Source organism: Alligator sinensis, unplaced genomic scaffold (assembly GCF_000455745.1).
Source record: "Alligator sinensis unplaced genomic scaffold, ASM45574v1 scaffold3_1, whole genome shotgun sequence".
NCBI lineage: Eukaryota > Metazoa > Chordata > Crocodylia > Alligatoridae > Alligator > Alligator sinensis.
Genome location: NW_005842465.1, coordinates 642,147 through 664,829, shown reverse-complemented (window position 1 = coordinate 664,829; position 22,683 = coordinate 642,147). Strand labels below are relative to the sequence as shown.

Sequence of the window (22,683 nt, the reverse complement as noted above, 5' to 3'; positions counted from 1 at the left end):
TAGCATTATAGAAAGCTGATGACAACACTTTTAGGAAAGGATAAGCTAAGACAGTAAGGCAGGCTACAACAGTATCTGTGACCAGCATGCACACACAAAATCCTTCCATTCAAATGAAGTAGGAAACCACAACAGAACAGGACTTTCACCCAAACACCTATACGATCGTTACCAATGCAACCCGGGCAAGAAGCAATGCCCGAGGAGGAAGAATGGCAAGAGGCATCCCTGGAAAGCTTCCATGGGCTCACTTTCACTCCCTAATCCCATTTACTGTACCTTAGGGAGAGCTATTTTAAACTCTAAAGGAGGGTGATGGACAAAATTTGAACTCATAGTCAAGGATGAGACCAGAGGGAAGAGAGCTCTAACTGCACCCCTTGGCCATAGCTGCCCTGATGCAGACTTCCAGCAACAGGAGCAGTAGTTGGTTGGGAAGGCACTCTTATCAGCTTGAGAGAAAGTCTGCTGACATATAACAGTAACAACCCTGATGTGAGCCAAACTGACACACGCACAGTCTAATCTGCTTGAAAACCTTGCTACTAGTCACTCTCATTCAGCTCAGGATGCTTGACACTACTCTCAAAGACCAAGCATATGGGGAGAGAGCAAGAGTGACTGGGCTGACACCTTTAACTGCTGATTATTAAGTCCTCTGCACTTTTACTAGATATTTCAGTCCTTTGTAAAGGTTATTTATGGCACATAGTGATTTGGCAACTGCTGAATCCTGTTTTCATTTTGAGTGGAAATGAGCTGTTTCCAGCGCGGTCACTCTTATTGCTCTGAAAAAAGAAGCTGCTCCTCTAAAGCTTCCTGTTACCTTAAAGCGAGTTTCCCCAGTTTAGAGCTACACAATAGAAAACAAACATAGCAATAAATCCCATCATACAATTCTTGTAAAAAGTTGTCTATTTAGTTTTTCTGTATAAAAACAAAGAAATCCTGGCCAGGAAATATACAAGTCACTTACTGAATTTTAACACATATTACAACAAATTTCAAGTTATTTGGGAACAGCCCAACAGCATCTTCTGCACCTGGTACTGAAAAACAGGTCTTGAAAATTGTAAAAGGATTAGACTACACTCCATTTTCTGACTCTCTTTCCACCAAGAAGTCTATTTTTCTGTGTGGTAGGAGTATCCAAATAGTGCTTATCTGATGTCTTGCTGGCGAAGAGATAATAAATATCACTCTGCAAATGAAGATGGCTCAATATTTTTGGTTACTGCATTGTCTGAATGGGCCAGCAGTGGTTAGAGGCAACACGTTTCTACTACTGCAACCCAAAGGTGTTGAGGGCAGACATGAATCTGTTCTTCTACTTCACTGGATCTCTCCCATGTACAGTCTTTTGTCACTGGAGGCAGAGAGTACTGGGGAGGAGGAAACACAGAAAGTTAGGAGTCACAGGAGAGCTTAGCTACTAAATTAAAAGACAAGTGGGTCCTCAGCACTTATTTCACTTGACTACATAAAGTAAATTTTGAACCAAACATTTTCTCCTCAGAAATGCTTGGCAGAATTATCAATTTACTGGCAGCCAACCAAGTTTTCCATTCTTATTTTTCTACCCCAAGGTATACTTGGAAGTGTATTTCCTATTAACTTACAATGCTGCTTATACAGTTATTGCCTGCTTGTATTAATCTCCTTGCTTTTTTTTTTTTTTTTTAAAGGCAATAAAATAGCAATGAAATGTCACAAAAATGTCATTTTTCTTTGGAAAAAAGCATTCAAATCGTAAGAATTAAGCACTATAATTCAGGTTGCTGGCCACTAGAGGGAGCAATGCTTATATAAAAAAGCCTCTAAGGGCCATTATTCTTGTTTACCACAAGTCATAAAAGTACAATGCAGCTATCATTCAAGCATAATGAAACACTGCTCTACCTTTAATTCAGAAGTGGATGTTCTCTGGATTCAGTGCATTATCACATTTGAGAACTCTCTATCCAGACATGATACCTCCCCACCCATACAAAGGCCAGTCTTCCAGGCAAGTCAATGGAAGATGGGGTTTTTTTTTGCATATGGACTTTACAGTTAGGTCCACAGTCTCATTATGGTTTGGAAAAACTAAGCTCCTCACTATGAAGAAGTCTGAATTTTGGGGCAGGCGGAGCAATTTACAAGATGAATTCCCTTTGACATTTACCAGGCGTCGACTGTATAAACCTCTGCGCAATGAGGATTTTTTTTTTTTTTTTTTTTTTGAGATGAATGACGATTCACAGAGGAGCTTAGCTGGTTGCAATTACAATTACCTGTTCTGCACCAAAGGGTCAAGATTGCTTGCCTTTAGCACTCTCTGTGATCCAAATGCAGAGCAGTGAATAACCAAGATAGAAACTCATAACTCATTGCACTCAAATCATACACCCAAAGCTCTGCTCATATTTTCATTTTTGGGAAAAAAAGCAGCTTCCAATTACTCTTACAAGGGCAACTTATGTCAGCTTCCTAACCAACGTAATGTAGTGACCTATCCTACAGCCAACAAGTCTTTGTTTCCATGGAAACAAATGTCACTGCAGCCCTCTCTGCACTACAGAAGATAGTCCTAAGAAACTGATGTTCAGAATGGTTTCAGCTAATGCACAGCATGGTTAACATGGCTATGGAAATGTTATCAATGCTGACTGGGTTAAATCTTCCCCTGTCCTCATGTGAATCCCAGTATTGTGAATTCTGTTACTAGTTCTTGAAACAGGGCGTTTCAAGAACCAACAACTCTCAAGGTCAAAACTAACTCTTCCTAACACACTCATACCCTGAAATCAAGAGGGCACAACTTCCGGGTGTGATGGGTTTATGTTAGGGGGAAATCAAACATCACCAGAGCAATGCAACTCATCCCAGGTAAGATGAATGAAAGTAAATACGGTTGAGTTATGCTGTTTGCTGAACGCAGCACTGCTGCTTGTACAAATCCTACAACAAAAAGCCCTTCTTTGGGGCTCTTGGGAAGTCATTCCAGTACTACTAGGCCCAGAAATGTTTCAGTAGTTAGTCCCATTTCCCCAGGAGCCTTCAGCTTATTGACAATTCAACATGACTTACTAATTGGTTCCTCTGGATGGAAAGCCACCTCATTTACTGAGCCAGCATGGCCTGGCAATTTGTAGAGAATTCTCCTGGAGGTTGTGTCCCACACATAAACAAACCTGCAAGATATAATCGTTAAGAGTGTGAAACTTTCCAATGGTAGGACATCGAAAAGGAAAGCAACTGCCCCTAACCTGCCTGAATTTTGTAACACTTCTCCAATTACACTTTAATAATTACAATTCTGTTTTCCAACTTTACGAACTGTGAATTTTCTCAAATTAAACCACATCACTGGGTTCAGGTAACCACAAGGACTGTATAATTTTCAGGCAGGGAAGTAAAGATTAAATCCAATAAAAAGAGACTTACGTGCTTACAAATGAGGAACTGCAGTGCCTAACTTTCAGGTACCTGTTTTCCAGAGTATAATGCAGTAATGAAGATCAAAAAGTTAGGTTCCATCCACTGGGCACAAGGAGGGTTCAGCACCCCAGAAGGGTGATCCAAAACATGCACACTTAATGGGAAGCCACCTAAACCTAGCCTTTAGGAAATGCTAAGTCAAGGGGTCTATATGAACGCATATACCCTCCTTGAAGCTCTTCGGAACTCATGCTCCAAGCAGGAGCTTTATTTCCTGAGAAACCCAAGTGTATGATGGACTCTGGACTCCGACCAAGGACCCACAACTGTTTGTTTCAGGAGTGGAGATGAGCATACAGTGTTTTCCTTTAAAGACCCAGCTGGGGGAGAGGGAGGAGAAGGAACAAGTCACCGTGTTATATAGTTTAGTGCAGTGGTGCTCAACATTTTGGCCCCTTAATCCAGATTAATGGTGCAGGGCCAGATCGGCCCCCGAGTTTTGGGATTGGGCTCTGGGGCCGCACGCTGCCCCAGTCTAGTGCACAGAGTCACAGCCTATGGGGAGCCTCATGGGCCAGGGACTTAATACCTGTGCTCTAATGGGTAGAGAACTGCCCAGGACATGGGAAACTTGAATTTGAGAAAAAGTCCTCAGCCTTGGGAGGCAAGATGATGTCAAATCACATTCCAACCTCCAAGGAATGTCCTAACCACCCAGCTATAGATAAGGTGGGAGTTACCACTGTGCAATAGGGAAATGCAATATTCACAGGGTCAGAAAGGGACCCAGATACTGTAACTTGGGACACTCATTTGGAAAGGGGGAATCCTGACTTCTAGTTCTGTTCCTTGGACTATTGCACATTACCATCACTCAATTTAATTAAAAATCCTACAGAAATAATCCTAGAATGATGAACCCAGGACTCCCCCAACCGCAAAGGACAGTATCCTAATGCCAGACTGGAGTCAGGCTACCCCTTGTGCTCCGTCTTCCTGGCCTCTGAATCTTGAAATCCTAGCTGAACAGCAGCACATCTTCAAAAGGAAGTAGGGAAGGTGGCTCATGCATAGCCTAGCCTACAGCTTTGTGGTTAGCATGCTCTCCTGAGACTTGGGAGATGTAGCTCTGAACCCCTCCTAGGTGAGGAAAGCCTAGAGCCCAGGTGTCCTGTTCCCTGCATATTTGCTAACTGGTAAGTTATTACATCACAGGCACCTAGAAAAATACGCAGGAGAAACCAAGAGACAACTACTGGGTTTTACATGCTTCTGGGGCTAGGCGGGACTTAAATCTGGCTAACAGAAGGCGTCACTCCCACACTGAGAAGAGCACAATACCAAGCCTTACCAGTTTGAGTTCACATATGTGGGCAGGGAACACGCACATCTACTGAGTCAGAGATCTTTTACAGGAGAAGGACAAGAAACAACCAGCCAAAACCAGTTTAATTCCTCTACATACAACTTTCACAGAAAATGGCCATTTCCCATGCAGCGACAAAGCCACAATTTACTACTAAGCATTATAAAGTTATTAGAGAGTTGACCAGATTTTCACAAAGCCCATCTGATCACCCCTTCCACATATCTCCCTCTACCTCTCCTGCTTCCACCTTTCCTGGCTACATCACCTTGCTTAAAGGACACTGTGAAAGAGATGCTCAAACACTTCATGTAATGGTTCGAAAATAAACTGCTGACACTATGAGAAGTTCAACTTTTAAGGACATTATGTTTATAAACAGTCTGCATTTAAAAAGGGATAAAAACCCATTACATATCAACACTCCAGAATGCAAATTTGTGCAGAAACATTTTTCCTTGTTGGAAATGCTCTTCACTTTGTATGTCATTAGCTGATTCGTTAACACGCATGTTTTACTGAAAAATAAGGTGGTGTTTTGACCTCAGCTGCAGTGAGATTTTATAGGAGTACTTTTTGTCAGTCAGAATGGAAAGAGCTATTCTGAAAGAAGCATTATAAACTAGGCAAGGCTACATTATATCCTACTTGAACCACTTCCTTTCAAATATACCACAAGTGCTTTACCACATGAAACACTACTTGTAACAAAGTTCACATCTCTTAAAAAAAAAAAAAAAAAAAAAAAAAAAAAAAAAAAAAAAAAAAAAAAAAAAAAAATCAGTGACATGGGTTTAGGAAGGCTGCCAATTATGGACTACATTTAGACTGCCTTCTCATTTTGCTTTGCCTTGGAAACATTAGCAGAAAGAAGAATTGTTCGTGCAAGTGACCAGTGTCTAAGACTAATTCTATTAGGTAGGAAAAGAATTTTGACAGTCTAGTAATTGGCTTGTCTAACTGTGGATACTGGATCTGCTGCACTCAAGGCAAAAGGCATTGCTGGGTCCAAAGGGGACACTGCAAAGAACAGGAACACAAAAGATAATCAGACAAGAACAACAACCAAAAAAAGAAGCGAGTAAAAGCTAGCTACCATGCTGTGTTATTGAAAAAAGATGTCTCTATAAATGGAGCTGGGCAGCTCCATGTTTCTAGTCTCAACCTTGCAGCCAACATCCTCTGCATTAAACTCTTTTTTCAGCAGCTATGCCAACAAATCTGAATGCCAGTTTTATCTCACTTATGCATTATTATCAGAAATTGAGACTTTGCAGACCAATTCCTCAGTGGGCACATCTACACGAGACGTTTACTGCTGAGTGGCTAATTAGCTCCGCAGTAAATGTGTCGGTGTCTACATGTGTGGTCCTATTAGGCTGCAGGAAACTAATAAATTCCGCAGCACGGTAGTACTTGTAGATACAAGTACTAGCCTGTTCCAGAGTTTTTTTACTCTGCAGCACTGCATATACAGACGCTGATATGGCTGGCTGGGGCACAAGGGTGGTTCAGCGCAGGAGCTGCCTGGCAGCTAGTCTTGCAGTGGAAAACCCTTATGCCTAAACCAGCTTCTACGCAGCACACTGAGCCAGGTTGGAGCAGCCCTACCCTGTTGACCCTTGAGCCCTCTACCAGCTGGGGCTGCTCCGACCCAGCTCAACATGCTGCATTTATATATGTACCCAGGACCACAGCATCTGAGAGCAATAGACTCTGGTGCAATATGCACTGGAATTTACTGAGTCACATTAATATGCATGTGTTGATGTGCCCAGTAGCACCTGTTCAATCTTACAGTCTGCAGTAGGGGTTTACAGAGCTAACTGAAGGTAGAATTTTTCCTGCATTTAAAATTTTGTTAACATTTAGCTGAAACAGAATCCAGCTCTTTCCTTGCTGACTCTACTGGACCAACTCATCTCTGTCAATCAAGTAGGTCCGTTTGAAGAGGTACATAGAGTAGATCTGCTCTGTAAAAAGTACTCCCTTTTGAGGCTGGAAGCACTCTATAAATTGTTTTAATGAAACAAGTAAGAGGGAAATATATGCTGAAAACAAACATGTGACTTAGGTGTGAACACTTACTTAATGGAGCATCTATTTAAACCAGAGCCAGGCTATTTAAACTCAGAAGGTGAGAACTGTGACAAATCTTTGCTCTGAAACATTCCCTCCTGCTGTATATTTTCTTTAATGCTGTGGGGGAGAGGGATGGCACTTTTAATTGGATCTTTTCACCACAACAAGCTCTTCAAGGCTCAGCAGATAGTTATTTTACACATATTAGACTCTGTCTAAATTTAGCCAGTGTAAGGTCCATGCAATACAGCAGGAAGCCAATCAATAGCTGGCAACCAACTTTTACACCTCAAAGAAGCAGAACAATTATTTTAATTTTTCTTTCCTAACAGGGCTTTAACAAAAAGACTCTTGGCAGACACACAGGCAGAAATATTAGATACTGGCCTCATCTCTACTGCCACAGGTTGTGGAACTGCACCCAGCACCTTGGGAACTAACTTAATACCTTTGACTTTAATACTGAGTCCTCAAGTTCAGGACCAGCCACAGCACTAACAAATAATAGTAGCTCTACTGTATAAGTAGTAACAAATTACCATTACATGTAGCAGCATTTGGAGAAAGTGTCATACCAAGGTCACTTGGTCCACCAGCTGGTCCTTAAGTAACCAGACAACAAAACCAAGAATTCCTCCCCTTACACATTATTATAAGTTTGTTTTTCTGCTGACTGCACCTGCCCATATGCCCATCTTGAATCTGTGCTTGCCAAGGAGCTATATACCACTTGATGTGCATTTAGAGGAGTTCCTTCCAGCTGTGTCAGCATCCAGCTTCATCTTATCCCATGCTACAATCCAACGTTTCTGGATTACTCTGTTCTCCTCCTTGGTTGTCCTTCGTTTACAGCACCTTCCTATTTCAGATCCCAGAGGGAGCTAATTTATACACCTTTTTACTCTTTCAAAATCACTAGCAATAATATAAAATTGAAATAAAGCTAGCAGGGACCCCTTGAGTACTCCACTGAACATTGCTCACACAGCAATCTAGCTCTGCTTCTGATCCTTTGGTTCATTTTCAGATCAGCTGAATGTAGTAATACACAATCCATCTGATTATGGTGCTTCTAGTGCAGTGCACATCCAGTGCTCCAAGAGATTCAGATATATTACAGAACATTCCTTTTCAACCGCATTTACCTGGCACCATAAAGTTGCTTCTAAACCTGGTTCTGTTTATTCTTGAAGGCTTACCACCCTTAGGGTTAACAGGCAAAGAACATAAAAATCAATCTGTCACAGATATCATGGCAACACAAAATACCTCTATATGGTTGCATTAATGGCCTGCTGTGTTAGGACCAGTAATTTCATTCCCAGCCCTGCCTCTGACCTTGTGAACTGTATGTGCCTCTCCTTCCTCATTTGGAAAATTGGTCTACTAGTATAGGACTCCCAGGGTTAAGCTTTGCCAATGCCTCTAAAATACTTTGGGGTGGAAGGTGACACAGGACGATTAACTTACCGGTCTGCTGACCCGCCTGCAATTTTACTCCCATCTGGTGACCATGAACATCTCAGAAGATTCTGAACAAAACCAAGAATACATGTTTCCACTTATGAAACAAGATTTAGTTTTCCCTTTTACTTGAAATAAAGTCACCACAAGAGACTTTAAATATCACATACCCCACTTTAATGATCTCCCTTTGGAAGACGTGCCTGTAATTACAGGTTGTATTTTATTGCTGGAAATATCCAGTGTCTTGTTATTTTACACAAACTAGATACTAAATGTGGAAAATGTTTAATTTACAGCTAATTATAGCTGAACCAAGCAAAGAAATCTTGTTACTGTGACTTTAATTGGAATCCCACTTTACACATTAATCTTATCCTTCGTCCTTATTAAAGCTTTTCTGGTTTATATTTTGAGCTTAAAAACAATTTACAGACAAGTTAATGGACAGTGGTAGTGCTTCATAAACAAGCACTACTACACTTAGTAGCGTACTCACCTTCTCAAAGTTATGTACGTTCCCCTGAAATATCTTTACGCACCTCTCTTTAGGGGCAAATGGACGCACATCCCAGATACGAACTGTAACAGAGCACAGCTGTCAGCAATTAGCTAAAGGCCACCATAAAACTGGGTGCCAGCAGCCTCTGCACACCAGAGATGATGGGATTAGCAAGCCTCCAGAAATTATTTATTTTCTCTTATAGGCATTTTCTAATGAATCAAGACTTTACTGGAAGCCAGAACTCCTGGGTTCTATGGCCGGCTCTGTCCCTGACCTACCACATCACTTCAGGCAAATCATGTATGCAATTGCTTTTAAAAAACCTTGGTTAAGTGCTCTGAGAGTTATAGAACAACTGCAATATTTAAGTGCTCTTTTTAAAATTAAAACTCATATCAAAACTAGACAAGGTTCCTTGGGTGAACTTGATATCTTTTATTAGACCAACCCAAATGGTTGGAGAATAGTTATTAAGCAAGCTTTTGGGTTCAAAAACCCTTCGTCAGGCTAAGGAAGCTTCAGCAGTTGGTGTGTGCTGAAGCTTCCTTAGCCTGACGAAGGGTTTTTGAACCCAAAAGCTTGCTTAATAACTATTCTCCAACCATTTGGGTTGGCCTAATAAAAGATATCAAGTTCACCCAAGGAACCTTGTCTGCCTGTGTCCTTAGACCAACACAGCTACAACCCAAACCCCCATATCAAAACTACTAATTCAAAAACTATTACACAAAGTAAGCCATCTTTGTTGGGGAGGGCTTTTAGCCCTTTTCTGCTTTAAGTATGTATACACTATCAAAAATGAATTAAAATGATCAGTTATATTCAAGCAATTTTATCTGGGCCAAATCCCTTTCCTGTCCTCCTCCCCTATCACAAGTAGGGAAATTGGAATTAAGTTTGAATTTTCATCCTTCATTCAGTAAATATTTTAGAGAACCTTGTAACGCTTCAGTAGGAGGGCATTTCTGATCCCAAACCCCGAGACTCGCATTCAGATTTATTGTGTTTGGGTTGTTGCTGAAACAACTGGCTTTTGCCAAACTGAAAATCATGAAACTGGGAGATAGACAAATTTGTTTTGACCTGAACAGAAGTGGGGTTACTCCCCCACCGAACATTCCCAAGCACTTTCTCATCTGCTCCAAAGTAACTTCTGAAGGGCTGCCTTCATTTCTCTTTGAGATGAAGAGATAATGAGCCTTACTGGCTGCAAAAGAGCATAACTGTACGTAAAGATTCTCTAACACTGAAACTACAGCTCATGCAGGACCCTAGGCCATCATCTGTGTATCAGAAGACTAGTCCAGCTCTTTCTGTGTTCATCTGGACAGTTGCATAAAGTTACAGTACTCCTCCCAGAACATAATGCAATTCCACTTCTAAACCAGCTGAATTTCTCTGTGACATCTGCCTGCCTGCCTGCGTTTTTACTGCAAGACAGAAACAGTGGAAATTACCTGTGTTGTCCATTGCATTGGAAAGCAAGTAAGAGCCTTCTGAACTGAGACTGAGGCCAGTTACTGAGTCTGCGTGCCCTCTCATTGTGTATGTTAGTTTGTTCTGGCGAAGATCCCATACCTTTAGGGAAAGCATACATACATGTTACATTAATGGAGAGCAAAACAGCAGTAAGCGCAAGTAAATACAGACTGGTAGAAGGAGCAGCCTGATGGCTCTGGAGCCTGAATCCACAAAACGGATATGGCAGCAATACCTTCTTCACACCACCTCAATCTGGCTCAAGTTTGTCTTAGAGAGAACACTTCTTAGGCCTGTTTGCTGGAAGTGTTAACAAAATCCACTTAGGACAATTTATGCCATTGATTCCTATTCAAAGGACCAAATGGAACTACTACCCCAAATCATTTCACAAAGATCACAGAACAGTCACAATACTGAAACAACTTCCAGTCACTACTGGGATGACTTAAGCTCATGAACTGCAAGACAAGCTCCTCATTTGTCCCAGGCAGAAAAGGACATATAGTTTAGCATGGTTCTTACCAAAGATACGCAACTATTTCAGGCACTAAGGGCTATACAGTAGTAAGAAGCTAGATCTCCTACAGCTGTCTGAATACTGCAAACCATTTGACATAGAGGAGGTGGTAGCCAGGTGTTGTGCTCTGTTCTTACTCAAATAGCTATCATGGAGCCTTTATGCTTTTACTTGTCAGGCAGGGGTTGTTATTTCAGTACTACCTTTGAGCAATGTATTTCACAAGGGTGGGACTCCCCATGCCCAGAACCAATGTGCCCAAGTCTCAGATGAGACTGAAACTTAAGTTTCTGAGACAGTACTGCTGTCTGACCAAATAAGCATGTTAGAATTGTTTTACTGATTCAAGAGTAGACGATTAGTTTAAAATGAAATCACTGAAGTTGACCTTAAACATCTATCAACTCTTTTCTTACTTAATTGAAGATAAAACATATCCTTGTAAAAACTAAAGCAAAGCCTGGAAACAGTGTAAATACAGAGGACAAGTCAACCTAGTTCTCCAATCCACACGATTATAATTGTCAGACTTCAGTCACCACCAAATTGTATCCATTATACCCAATATAATATGAATGTTCTCCTTAAAAGGTTTTGGGAATCTAATTTTTTGATGATTACAGTAGACAATTATGATAAAACAGACAGCATACCTTGATATCATTGTCTATGCCTCCTGAGATAATTTGGTCACTGGTGTCATTGAAGGTTACTGCCAATACCTGATAAGTATTTTGAAATGTCTGGACAGCAGCTTTTTTCCTGATATCCCACAGCTGAAAAAACATGGGAAACAACAATTTAAATTATAAGTATAATGCATATTTCATAATACAACTACAGTAAGATGCTCACAAACCAAAGTGCTACAAGATTTAATCTGGGTGAGAGGACCTCAACAAAACCTATGGTCCTAACATCATGTTAGACTTTTTAAAATGTATTTTCTTTTTTGGGGGAGGAAGGGGGAAAATGTTCTGAAAGGGGGGAGGGGAGCATGATTTGGGCCACATTTAGAAATAAACATGAAACTAATTTGGATGCATTTCTTTATTTAGTATTATTAGCACAAAGCTCATTATAAAGCACTACACACATTATTGGCACTGTACAGATTCAGAGACACAACCTTAAATTATTAATTTCTTGAGTTAAATGGATCACATGCACTTTTCTGTAGCATTTTCTTCTTCCTCCTCAGACTTGCACATGAGTTGCAGGATGTATGAGGAACTGTATATTTCTATTTTACATGCTTGCTATTTAAACTGCTAACTAATGAATCTATAAGAGCAAGACTACGGGCAGAACTTGACCTATCTAGTTGTTTTGTTCTAGGAAAAAAGGAAAGATAGAAATCCTTTTTCCAATTGTATTCTCATGTTCTTTCCTAGTACAGTAAAAGCAGTGCTGTCTGGCACCTTATGAGCCGGCATGCTGGCTTGTAAGGTAAAAGTGAAACCATAAGTGCCCACCGTGGCACTTCCGGTTTCACCAAACCCCCGTGGCCCAGGTCAAAGCAGCCTGTGCTGCCAAGCCCCTATGGCCCAGGGCATAGCATCCTGCGCGGGACCCACCTCCCTGCCCCTCAGGGGCCCACAGGAGGGACGGCCTCTCCATTAACTGGCATATTTTGTTATCTGGCACCCACCATTCTCCACGGGTGCCGGATAACAAAGCTTTTACTATATGTGTTTTTAAACAGTTCAGTCCTATTTCTCCAAATCATTTCACAACTAACGCATGAGAATAATTAGGGAAGTTCCTGAGCTGAATCAAGTTGGAATTTAGCATTCTGGAATAAAAGAAGTCAGAAGAAAGAGTGTTTCTTTCAATTATTTGTGCAAAGATCACTGCTGTTCAAGTGTGTTATTCAAAATTTTTATTTAATTTTTTAATCATTATTTCTTGGTATGCTTTTCATCACTGCAACCATCAGAACGTACACAGTACTGACCTTTACTGTCCCATCATCACTGCCTGTGCAGACAAGCTGGGGTCCCCTCCTGGCTGGGTAACAGGAGTTAACAAATGATGTATGCCCCTTCAGCCTTTTCACTCTTTCTCCCGTCTCACTATCCCATACAGCTACTGTTTTATCTGTGGATGCTGAGAAGAGCATGCTATGGGAGAGAAAGGGAAAGAAAAGGAATATCTATGAAGTTCTGAAACTCTACTCTTCACTTACTCCCAAACTCCAACAGGAATGCTGCTGTGTAGAAGACTAAGTTCAATACTCAGAGGCAAATACAAAAGATGGCTTATAAGTTACTTTAGCAGGGTCTGGGCTAGCCTGATGGTGAAAAAGCCTACTCTGAATATGCCCCTCTCCACCTACTAGAAGGGAATGTACTGGCTCTTCTCTTCCCAGCATGACTTGGTCTGATGGTGGAAAGGAAGAATCTTTTGTAACCTGATACAGTGTCTGATCATGGGAGTCATCTTCCCAAATTAATTAATATCTTCAATAATTGCAGGGGTAGTAAAGAGGACATAAGAACTGTCATTCACTAGGTCAGACAATAGGTCTATCTTGCCCAGTATCCTGTGTCACACAGTGGCAGAGAATAGATGCCAAAAAGGAAAGTGAACAGGGTACGACTAAGATTTTTTCCACTGTTCCTCTCACTTGCAGCCTCCAGCATTTAAAGTCTAGGAAGTTCTGATTCAGAGGAACTAGCTCCCATGCTTATAGCTACTGAAGAGGTAGCCAAGGAGGTATGCAATAGCTTACACTTACTAGCAACAAGTTCCCACTTGCCTGGGATAAGTGTTTCCCAAGCTCTGCCCAAGACTGAAAAAGGACAAGTACAAGTGGCAGCATCTTTCATGAAAACTCTCCCCTAAAACATTTTGCAGAATTAAAAAAAAACAGGAGTTAAATAAGCAAATAATAAATCAAATCAGTTCCATACAACTTACCTGCCATCAGTATTATAGTGCAACTCCATAACTGCGCCACTGTGCCCTTTCAGAGTAGCATAGTTATCACAATCTCCATAAACATTCCACAGCACTAAAGAGAGAGCAAGAAAGAATCATGGAAAGTTACGGATAGAAGGGACCTCAGGAGGTCATCTAGTGCAAAGCAGGACCATCCCCACCTAGATCATCCCAATCATCCCAGCCAAAGCTTTGGGATTTGAAAATAGCTAAGGATGGCGCTTCTGCCACTTTACTGGGTAACCTGTTCCAGTGTTTTACTACCCTCCTAGTGAGAAAAGTCTTCCTAATATCTAACCTAACCTACCCTTGCTGTACCTTGAGACAGGTGCTCCTTGTTCTGTCATCTGCTACCAATAAGAACAGTCTAGCCCCATCTTCTTTCAAACCCTACTTCAGGTACTTGAAGGCTGCTATTAAATCCCGTCTGAGTCTTCTCTTCTCCAGACTAAATAAGCCCAGTTCCCTCAGTTTTTCTTCATAAGCTATGTGCCCCAGCCCCCAAATCATTTTATTTTCCTCTGCTGGAATCTCTCCAATTTGTTCACATCCCTTCTTCCCTTCTGCAGTGGGAGGCCCAAAACTGAAAGCAGTACACCAGCTGTGGTCTCACCGGTGCTGAAGAGAGGGGAAGAATCACTTCCCCTGACCTGGTGGCAACACACCTACCAATGCAGCCCAGTATACTGTTAGCCTTCTTGGCCACAGGGTCACACTGCTGGTTCATATTCAGCTTACTGTCCACTGTAACCCCCAGATAGTTCTCTGCAGAGATGCTGCCCAGCTAGTCAGCCCCCAGCCTGTACCGGTGCATAGGACTATTCCGTCTTAAGTGCAGGGCTTTGCACTTGTCCTTGTTGAACCTCATGAGATTTCTTTTGGACCAATCCTCCAATTTGTCTAGGGCACTCTGAATCCTAGCCCTACCCTCCAGCATATCTACTACTCCCCCCAGCTTGGTGTCATCTGCAAACTTGCTGAGGGTGCACTCTATGCTATCTTCCAAGTCACTGATGAAGACATTGAACAAAATCGGCCTCAGGACTGACTTCTGTGGCACTCCACTTTGATACCAGCTGCCAACCAGACATTGGAGACATTAATTACTACTCTCTGAGCCTGATGATCAGAGAGATCAATACCAGTTTGCTGAAGTCCCCAAAGCAATGCTCTCAGAACTCACTAAAACATAGCATCTGCAATAATTGGCAAGCTCTACAAATACAAGTTTTTAACTAGAAAGTCTTCAAATGATGCATAGGCTTAATGTGAGCCCTATGTGGCTGAGATGGGTGGAAAACTTAGGGCCTTGTTGCATAGTAATTTTGGGCATATTCTAAAGCTCTTAAACCCTGGACTATGTACCCACGCTAAGTCCCAGGGGAGCAAGCAAGGAAGGGTTAACCAGGAAGGGAAGCAGTACACTGTTGCTGCTGCTACCTGGGTTGCTGCTCTGCCTAGAGCCTCTGGGCTGAGTCTGCATAGAGAGCAGCAGCAGCAGCAGCAGCATGCTAGGCAGGTAGGTTAACCCTTTCCTGCCTGCTCCCTTGGGACAGTCAGCCAAGCAGCCTCAAGCAGATGGGGGCAGGAGGGAATTCTGATGGGCAGTGGTGAACTGAGGGAGCCCTGGGGGCAAACTTGGAATTGGAGGGGAGGAGAGATTCTTACTTTTCAACCCTCTAGGCCCTTGCTGGCCTGAAGTGTGACTGCTCCAAATTCAAGCTAGCACTAACACTGATCAACATTCTTGTGGCTCAGTGTGAGACGCAACAAGGTTCTTATGTTAAGTTATACTTAAGTCAGGGGTGTCAAACATGCAGCCCACAGAGCCCTGCCATTTGGCTTTGGGGCTGTTCCCAGGGTCGCCCCTGGATCTAATCAGATGCACGTGGGGAACATCGCATGAGGCTGGTCCATGGGCCAGATCAGGCCTATGGACCCCCTCCCCTTCCTACCTCTACAAGCATATCTGATCTGGTGGCTGCTCCAGTCTGGGACCCATGATGTATGGAATGGATCCCAGGGTGGGCACCGCACATGGTACAGTCAGCTGGTCCAAGACTTGCACTGCATGCAGTGCTTGTAGGTACTATGTGCAGCGCAGATCCCAAATTGGCCAGAGCAGATGCAGTGTGCAGCACAGTCCCAGAGCTGTTGGGGTTGGCATACAGTCCAGCAACTGTGTGAAATGCAGCTGCTGCTCCCGCTGGACTGGACTGCACGTGGCATCCATTCCAGCTACATGCAGCACGAGTCTCAGCAGCTGCAGGGGGGGATCCAGTTTGTGGACTGGCTCCACACCACTCATCCGGCTTGTGCGGCCAGAGGAGTGTGACACCCCTGACTTGAATTATATTTATGTTCTTAGACCAAGCAGAATGTATGAATTAGCTGCCATAGGAAGAACTGACTCTACTGCCCTACTAAGCATTAATATATTATGTTTGGGGACATTCTTTCTTAAGAAACCATAATTACTTTCCACTACCTCAGTACAGTTCCTGTAGTGGAACCTGACATGAAGATCAGTTCAGCCAATCCTAACCGCTGTGACAGCATCTCACACCATGCACCTTGTCATAGGAGGGTCCCAGATCAATCACTAATGACATTCAACTGGTGACCAACACCTTGATTTCGTCTTTGATGTGTTTAAGTTGCCATGTGAGTGCTGACATGCTCGCTCTACTGCCAAGGTGAGCTGCCGCGTAACTGCTTGAAGGCATAATCCAGTCGTTCCCAAGCAGGGTGTCAGAACACCCTGGGGTGCCATGAGATCTTTTGAAAGGTGTGACAAGGTGTGAGAAGGTAAGTGCAGGCTGGTCCCTGTCTGACCACTGCCCCACCTCCTCCACAAAAGGCAACCACTAATAAAGAAATTAGACTTTGAAAGGGGTGCTGCTCAAAGGCCCTTACATTAACTAATGTTAAGTACAATGCCTCAAACTGCTGGCCCGGGCAGCATCTTTGCTCACCACCCTGCACTATTAGGAAGTTCATTTGTACAGCACGGCTACCAGCTAGCAACTCACAGATGAGCCTGTCAAATCCTGCGGAGGCCAAGGTGTTTCCATTAGGGTGAAACTTGCAGCAGTAAACTTCCCCTTCGTGTCCTGAAAGCAGCATAATGGGAGCCTGCAGCGAGGAGCACCTGGGAGGACCCTAGAAGACAGGGAAGGCAGGCAGGGGTAAGGAAGCATCTGAAAGCAGCTGTGGGGGTTTTCGCTGGCTGTGTGCACCAGCTAAGCAAACCGGGGCGGGGGGACGACAGGCCGAGGAGCACAGATACGACCCAACGAGCGCGGAAATACCCAACTCCGCAGGATGGAAGTGGAACCAGGATTTTATGACACTGGAAGCAGCCCCCACATTGTGAAAAGTGCCAGAGCAGGCTGCCACCCCCACCCACAGCCCCTACCATGAGTGCGCCGTGAGGCTGGGCCTTCTGCCCTCGCTCCTTGCACCTGGGGTGGGGGGGAAGAAACACTCTCAACAACCAGCAGCTGGAAGCGATTCGTGGCCCTGTCCAGCACGGTCAGATGTACCATAAATTATCGCATTGTTCAAAAGTTCCCACCCTTGCCTGACGTACGATCAGTGAAAGTATTGGCAGCTCAAAGTGATCATATTTGCTGAAAATAAAAGTAAAGGCATTTAAAATATATGATCAGGACTTGTAGTCGAGACGACACCTTGTATTAACCAACAGGATTTTTGCAAAATCAAAAAATGCTCTGCAAAAAGTCTAATAAAAAGATATCGTCTCAACTACAAGTCCCGATTGCGTTTTCCTGCAGACCAGCGGCTCCCAAACCCTGACGGACTGCACGCACGGCACAACCTTAAACACCACCAGCACATTTTGGTTGTATAAAGAAACTATAATCACTTGTTATTCGGTGCATGGCAGTTTTTCAGAAGATACGATCATTTTGGGCTTCCCAATACGACAACTTCCTATCCAGGACCTGGCAACGCCGCCCCCGCGCCGGGCCCTGCCCCCCTCACTCACCGCCTGCAGCAGCGCCCCCGGGGCCGCCCCGGCCCCGGCGCCTTGCGCTTCTGCTGCTCGATCATGGTCGCGGCCTGCTCAAACCAGGCCTCGGAGGCGACAGGAACCGAAGCGTGGGAAAGACCCGCCTCCGCCCCGCGCCCATTGGGCGCAGCGGCCGGGCTCCCTGCGCTGATTGGCCCGGAGCCTGCGACCCTGTCCCTTCCGCTCTCCTTCCGGGCGCGCTGAGGGCGCTCAAGCCCCCAGTGGCAAGGAGGGGGGAGCAACGGGGACGCCGATTGGCTGCGCCGGGGGCCGCCCCGCACCATGCCGCGTGGTGATAGGTGGGAGCGTCGCACAGCGCGAGGCTGTGCGCAAGATGGTGGCGGCGGAGTACCGGGGTGAGTGAGGGAGAGAGGGAGTGCGGGCGGCGGGCCCGGGGTCCCCTCCTGCCCCTGAGCCCAGGCCGCACGTCCTTCTCCATGCTTGATGCACGGTTGCTGTGACCCGGGCGGTCTGCAGCGGCGCCGTGAGGTGTCAAGCGGCCCCAAAGGTGCCTTAAAACCCGGCTCGTTCTCTCGTCCCCGCGATGGGGGAAGGGGAGGGTTGGGGTTTTTTTTTCTCCCCTCTTTTTTTTTTTTTTTTTTTTTTTTTTTAAATAAAGTTAAAACCCTGCCTGTATTTCCAGCATCAAAAAAGATGACAGCTGAGGGTGGGCAGCGCTGTGCTGTGCCCGTACCCAGCCTCTGCCCCTTACTCCTAAATCGCCCCCCAGGATGCTTTGTGTCCAAAAACTTGTCCAACATCTTTCCTAGCTGCACGGGCTGAGTCGGGGAGGGGCATGCACCGCCCTGCCCTGCCCTGCCCCTGGATCCATCTAGGCAGGTGGTCCGGTAAAAGATATCAAAATGTCCTTATTTTAGTAATTAAAAAAAATAAATAAATAAAAAAGCCCCGATAGCCTGGGTTTTGGTATGGTTCAAGGAACAGTAAGGAAAAAGCACCAAATATTAGAAGAATGTTATTTAGGGAAGTGAGAGGGGGTGATACGGCTGCCATTTGGCTTTTCAATGCCTTTACTGCAGGGGCAGGTGAGTCTGGCGTGTGGGCCAATTCCACCTGGGTGTGGACTCCATTTCCCAGGAGCCTCTGCCTGTGCTGGGGCCAGTTTCCATGGAGACCACCCCCCCCCCCCCCCACACACACAGAGCAGGCAGGATAGGGTGGGCTGGGGTTTCCATGAAGACAGGCCCCAGCAGCGCTGGCAGCAACAGCAGCACCAGCCTCTTTTTGAGGGGGGCTGTGCTGTGGGCAGCAGCAGTGCGAGCTCAGCTGCTGTTGCCTGTGCAGCTTGGAGGGGTGGCTATGGGGAGTTTTGGGGTGACTATAGCTGCCTCTGCTGGCAGGGCGCAGCTGGGCTCCAGAGTAGCTTTGGGATCTTGCGGCAGTGACAGTGGGCTCTGGAGTCAGGGCAGAGCTGTGGTCTTTAGCCTGCTTGTTCTGGGCAGGCATGTGAATGTAGCGGATCGTGGCTGTGCCCTGGCTCCAGACCATGCTGTCATAGCTGCAAGGAGCGGGGGCAGAGCCACAGTCCGCTGCCTGCATGCCCCTGCTCGCAGCATTCAGGCTGTAGATTGCAGTTCTGCCCTGGCTCTGGACCGCGTGTCAGTCACAAGATCCCAACTGGGCTCCAGAGCAACTTTGCACCCAGGACTGCTGGGCCTGGTCTCCATGGAAACCTTCACAGAGTGGCTGGTGCTGGGGTTTCCATGGAAGCTGGCCCCAGCTACGTGGGCAGGGGCTTCTGGGAAATGGAATTCAACCCCCAGCTGGATCCAGCGTTTTGCCTACCCCTTATTTACAAGATAGTCTCTACAGTATCTCCTGGTAAGTATTTTTTAACAGTGATTTCCCAAATATGCCTTTGATATTGTTGTGCGATAGGTAGTAGGAAACTATCTATAAACAGATGGAACTAGTGGCTTTTAAAACGGGTGGGCAAAACTTGCAAGTTACCAGATCCATTTTCCAGCAGTGGATAAACACTATGTTGTATTTCCCTGTGTACAATAAACCTTAGAATATCTCTGCATGGGTGGATCTAGGGGCTGTGGCTCATGCATAGTGAGCTCACTGGCTCATCAGTACAGCTCCAGAACCTATGGGGTGAATGCTGCCACTGCTTACCCTACCCACCCCCTTGCCTGCCACCAAAATCAGCAATGCGGAGGAGGAGGTAAGCAGTAGAGTTCATCCCTAGGTTCCAGAGCCATGTCAGTGCAAGCTCCTCCAGCCTCTGTTCTGACAAGTGGCTGAGCTCAGAGAATGGACTCTCACCGCACATACACTACGCAGCTGAAGGGGGGTATGACTGCACTGTCTAGATTGGTCCTGTGTATATGACACTTGTCATTCAGATGCTTCAAAGAGCTCCCCAGAAGGGGGTAATGTTGTGTTTCCTTTTCATAGGAAAGAGGTACGCAAGAATATTAGTGACTTGCTTGTATTTCATGTAGTGAACCAGGGTTGGCCAACCTCCACATGCAGAGGCTACCCATGTTGCAACACTGCAGGTCGGGCAGGGGATAGCAGCACAATGACAGATTGGGAAGGGTGCAGACCAGATTTGTGGCATGCTTGCCAAAAAGGTTGACCGCCATTGCTGTAAACTATTGGCAGCACTAGTAAAAAGAACCCTGGTCCCTGGGCTCATTCTTTACCCACTGACATTTACTGCTATATTGTACAGTATAATCCCACTATAGCGGTGGGCTTTTCAGAAACTGATTTGTATTACAATCATACTAAAGTGTGCATGTAAACTTTCCAAAAAGGCTTCCATATGTAGTATTTTTAATCATTTAGGACAATATTTTTCCATGAGTTGTCTGTGCATTTCAGTTATGAATGTGGTCGCTCCACAGAGGAATACCATCTACTGAATGAAACTGAAGTCAGATGGAAGAATAGGAATGAATTTTGGAGTGCATACTTCTGAGAGAACTTCCCTAATGAAGTCTGTGAGATTTGAGACAATGGAGACATTGCCTGAACTCTATGAAATTTTCCAAGGAGAGGTATGTATTGTCACTGCTTAGGGTCAGAAAAAAATAGGGAAGGCATGAATGACTTGGGATATTAGGGATAGCTATGGGGCTTTCCCTTTTAAATTTCCAGTTCAGAGTTATCCTTGGTTACCAGCAGGAAAGCAAACAGATGTAGAAGTAGCTAGATAGCCTATGTAAAATCATCTGCTCTTGTGTCAGTCTAGTCTTATGAAGAAAGAGTATTTATATTATGGATGCTATTACCATTACAGATATGCACTAGAATCTTGTCTTAGCATTTTCAGTATGAAGATAAGGAAGGCATAGGATACTGAGAGAGACTTCTCTCTGTTTAGAATTGATGCATGTTGGTGAAGGGAATTTGTTTATGAAGCTCCTGTACTGTGGACAAAGAGAGGACTTTAAATTTACAAATAAGTTTCAGTGCTGACAACGCAGCAGCTTCATAGGTCCAGAAGCTGAAGAAAAATATGGGATCTAATTAACACTTAGTTTTGTAAATATTTACAATACTATGTTTTGTGCGTGGTGGTTTGAGCTGTTGACTTGCTTATTTCCTTAGATATCTTCCAAATAAAACTATAAAAGAACTGCATTGGTAATAGAAAACCCTCCCCTCTTAAGGAGTAATGACTGCTATTTTAAAATGATTAGCTAAATTGTGTTTTCCTAAACAAGATCGTTTTCTTATCCAGCAGGAAAATATGTATCCAGAGATTTCCAGATGATGATTTTCTTATGCAAATCTTTAATCTTTTGACTCAAATTTGAAAGAGATCTTGAAAATATTATTGTTTTTAATTTTGGTGCCATTTGGAGCGTGGGGATAAAGCTTTCTATTCTGCCTCATGCTGTGATACAATGTGACTTTAGCTATTAAAAGCTGATAGCAGCTATTAAAACCAGTGCTCAGTCTGTTGCAACCTGGAGTTCTAAACTATTCTAATATTATAAAAGCCTACGTCTGTCTGTCTATCCGTAACACTTTATTTGCACTCTGATTGGCTGTTTGTCTGCCTATCAGAGTGCTCCAAGCGTGGGGGAGCGCTGCCATGATTCTGAAGCCACTCCAAGGACTGGACAGAGCGGGGTGGGGGGGAGCTGAGGCCAGCAGTGCTGGCCTCGGCTCCCTCACCCTGCTTCCTGCAAGCTGCGCCGAGGACTGGACAGGGGGCGGGGGAGCCGAGGACAGCAGCACTGGCCTTGGCTCCCCCACCCCACTCCCTGCAAGAGGCAGAACAGCGGCAGCATGGGGCATTAGGTGGTGGCATTCCATCCCAGCCCCCTGCTCCCCACCCCTTGTCATTCTTGATGAGCAAGCCCTGTTACCTGGCATTCTACTATCCAGAATACTCTATTAACCGGATTTTCCAGTTGGCTGGGAGAATGGGGCGGGGGAAGCTTGCACGTGGTGGCTGCCACCGCCCCTCACCACCCTGTGCTGCCACCGCTCTGCATCTGGCTGAAACATCCACCCTGCGCTGCTGCTGCTCTGTGTCCAGCCGAAAACCGTTGGCGTCAGGTAACCGGAATTTTAAGATACTTGGCACCCCCCCATTCCCCACTTGTGTCGGATAACAGGGCTTTTACTGTACTACAAAGGACTCGCTCCAGCTATTAGTGACTGAGTTTAGAACCAAAACATGCAGTTCCCTTCTTATTTTTCTAATTAAAAAAAAAAATTAAAACTGACCTGACACTGTTTGAAAATATCATTGGAAGAACGCATCTCCAAATACTAAAGAGAAGAGAAGGAGTTGAGTTTAAGGTGCAGACAGATGTAACACTTGGACTATTCCACAAACTGATTTGGGAATCTGTTCACAATTGTGCTGGTTTAGAGGT

The 22,683-nt window shown here is 44.6% G+C and overlaps 2 protein-coding genes across 4 annotated transcripts in view; one reads left to right on the top strand and one right to left on the bottom strand.

Annotated features, from left to right (window-relative positions):
- Positions 1 to 899: 899 nt before the first annotated feature.
- Positions 900 to 18,576, bottom strand: SNRNP40 (small nuclear ribonucleoprotein U5 subunit 40). The gene is made up of 11 exons (XM_006030842.2): positions 18,528 to 18,576; positions 17,792 to 17,865; positions 16,812 to 16,941; positions 13,759 to 13,852; positions 12,794 to 12,959; positions 11,490 to 11,612; positions 10,295 to 10,415; positions 8,832 to 8,914; positions 8,339 to 8,400; positions 3,070 to 3,173; positions 900 to 1,382 (listed from the first exon to the last, which is right to left on the bottom strand). The coding sequence occupies exons 1-11, from the start codon at positions 18,574 to 18,576 to the stop codon at positions 1,333 to 1,335; spliced, it is 1,056 nt and encodes a 351-aa protein (XP_006030904.1). The 3' UTR covers positions 900 to 1,332.
- ZCCHC17 (zinc finger CCHC-type containing 17) overlaps positions 18,022 to 22,683 on the top strand; it is a 31,105-nt gene continuing 26,443 nt past the window's right edge. Inside the window, exons 1-3 of one of the 3 annotated variants that reach the window (XM_025212492.1) lie at positions 18,022 to 18,171; positions 20,695 to 20,847; positions 22,187 to 22,360. In XM_025212492.1, the coding sequence (XP_025068277.1) occupies positions 20,713 to 20,847; positions 22,187 to 22,360 (309 nt within the window). In that variant the 5' untranslated portion in view covers positions 18,022 to 18,171; positions 20,695 to 20,712. Of the gene's footprint in view, positions 18,172 to 20,671; positions 20,848 to 22,186; positions 22,361 to 22,683 lie in introns of all 3 variants that reach the window. The other 2 variants (XM_025212491.1, XM_014523272.2) reach the window with 2 other exon arrangements.

What these genes read in the sequence shown, in the direction of transcription:
- SNRNP40 (XM_006030842.2), bottom strand. Translation starts at nt 18,576, where the DNA reads ATGTTGGACAAGTTTTTGGACACAAAGCATCCTGGGGGGCGATTTAGG. An exon ending in GCAGGCGGGTCAGCAGACCG is followed by an intron (nt 3,174 to 8,338) that starts GTAAGTTAATCG and finishes TATATCTTGCAG; the next exon opens with GTTTGTTTATGTGTGGGACA. An exon ending in CCATCCAGAGGAACCAATTA is followed by an intron (nt 1,383 to 3,069) that starts GTAAGTCATGTT and finishes CCTCCTCCCCAG; the next exon opens with TACTCTCTGCCTCCAGTGAC.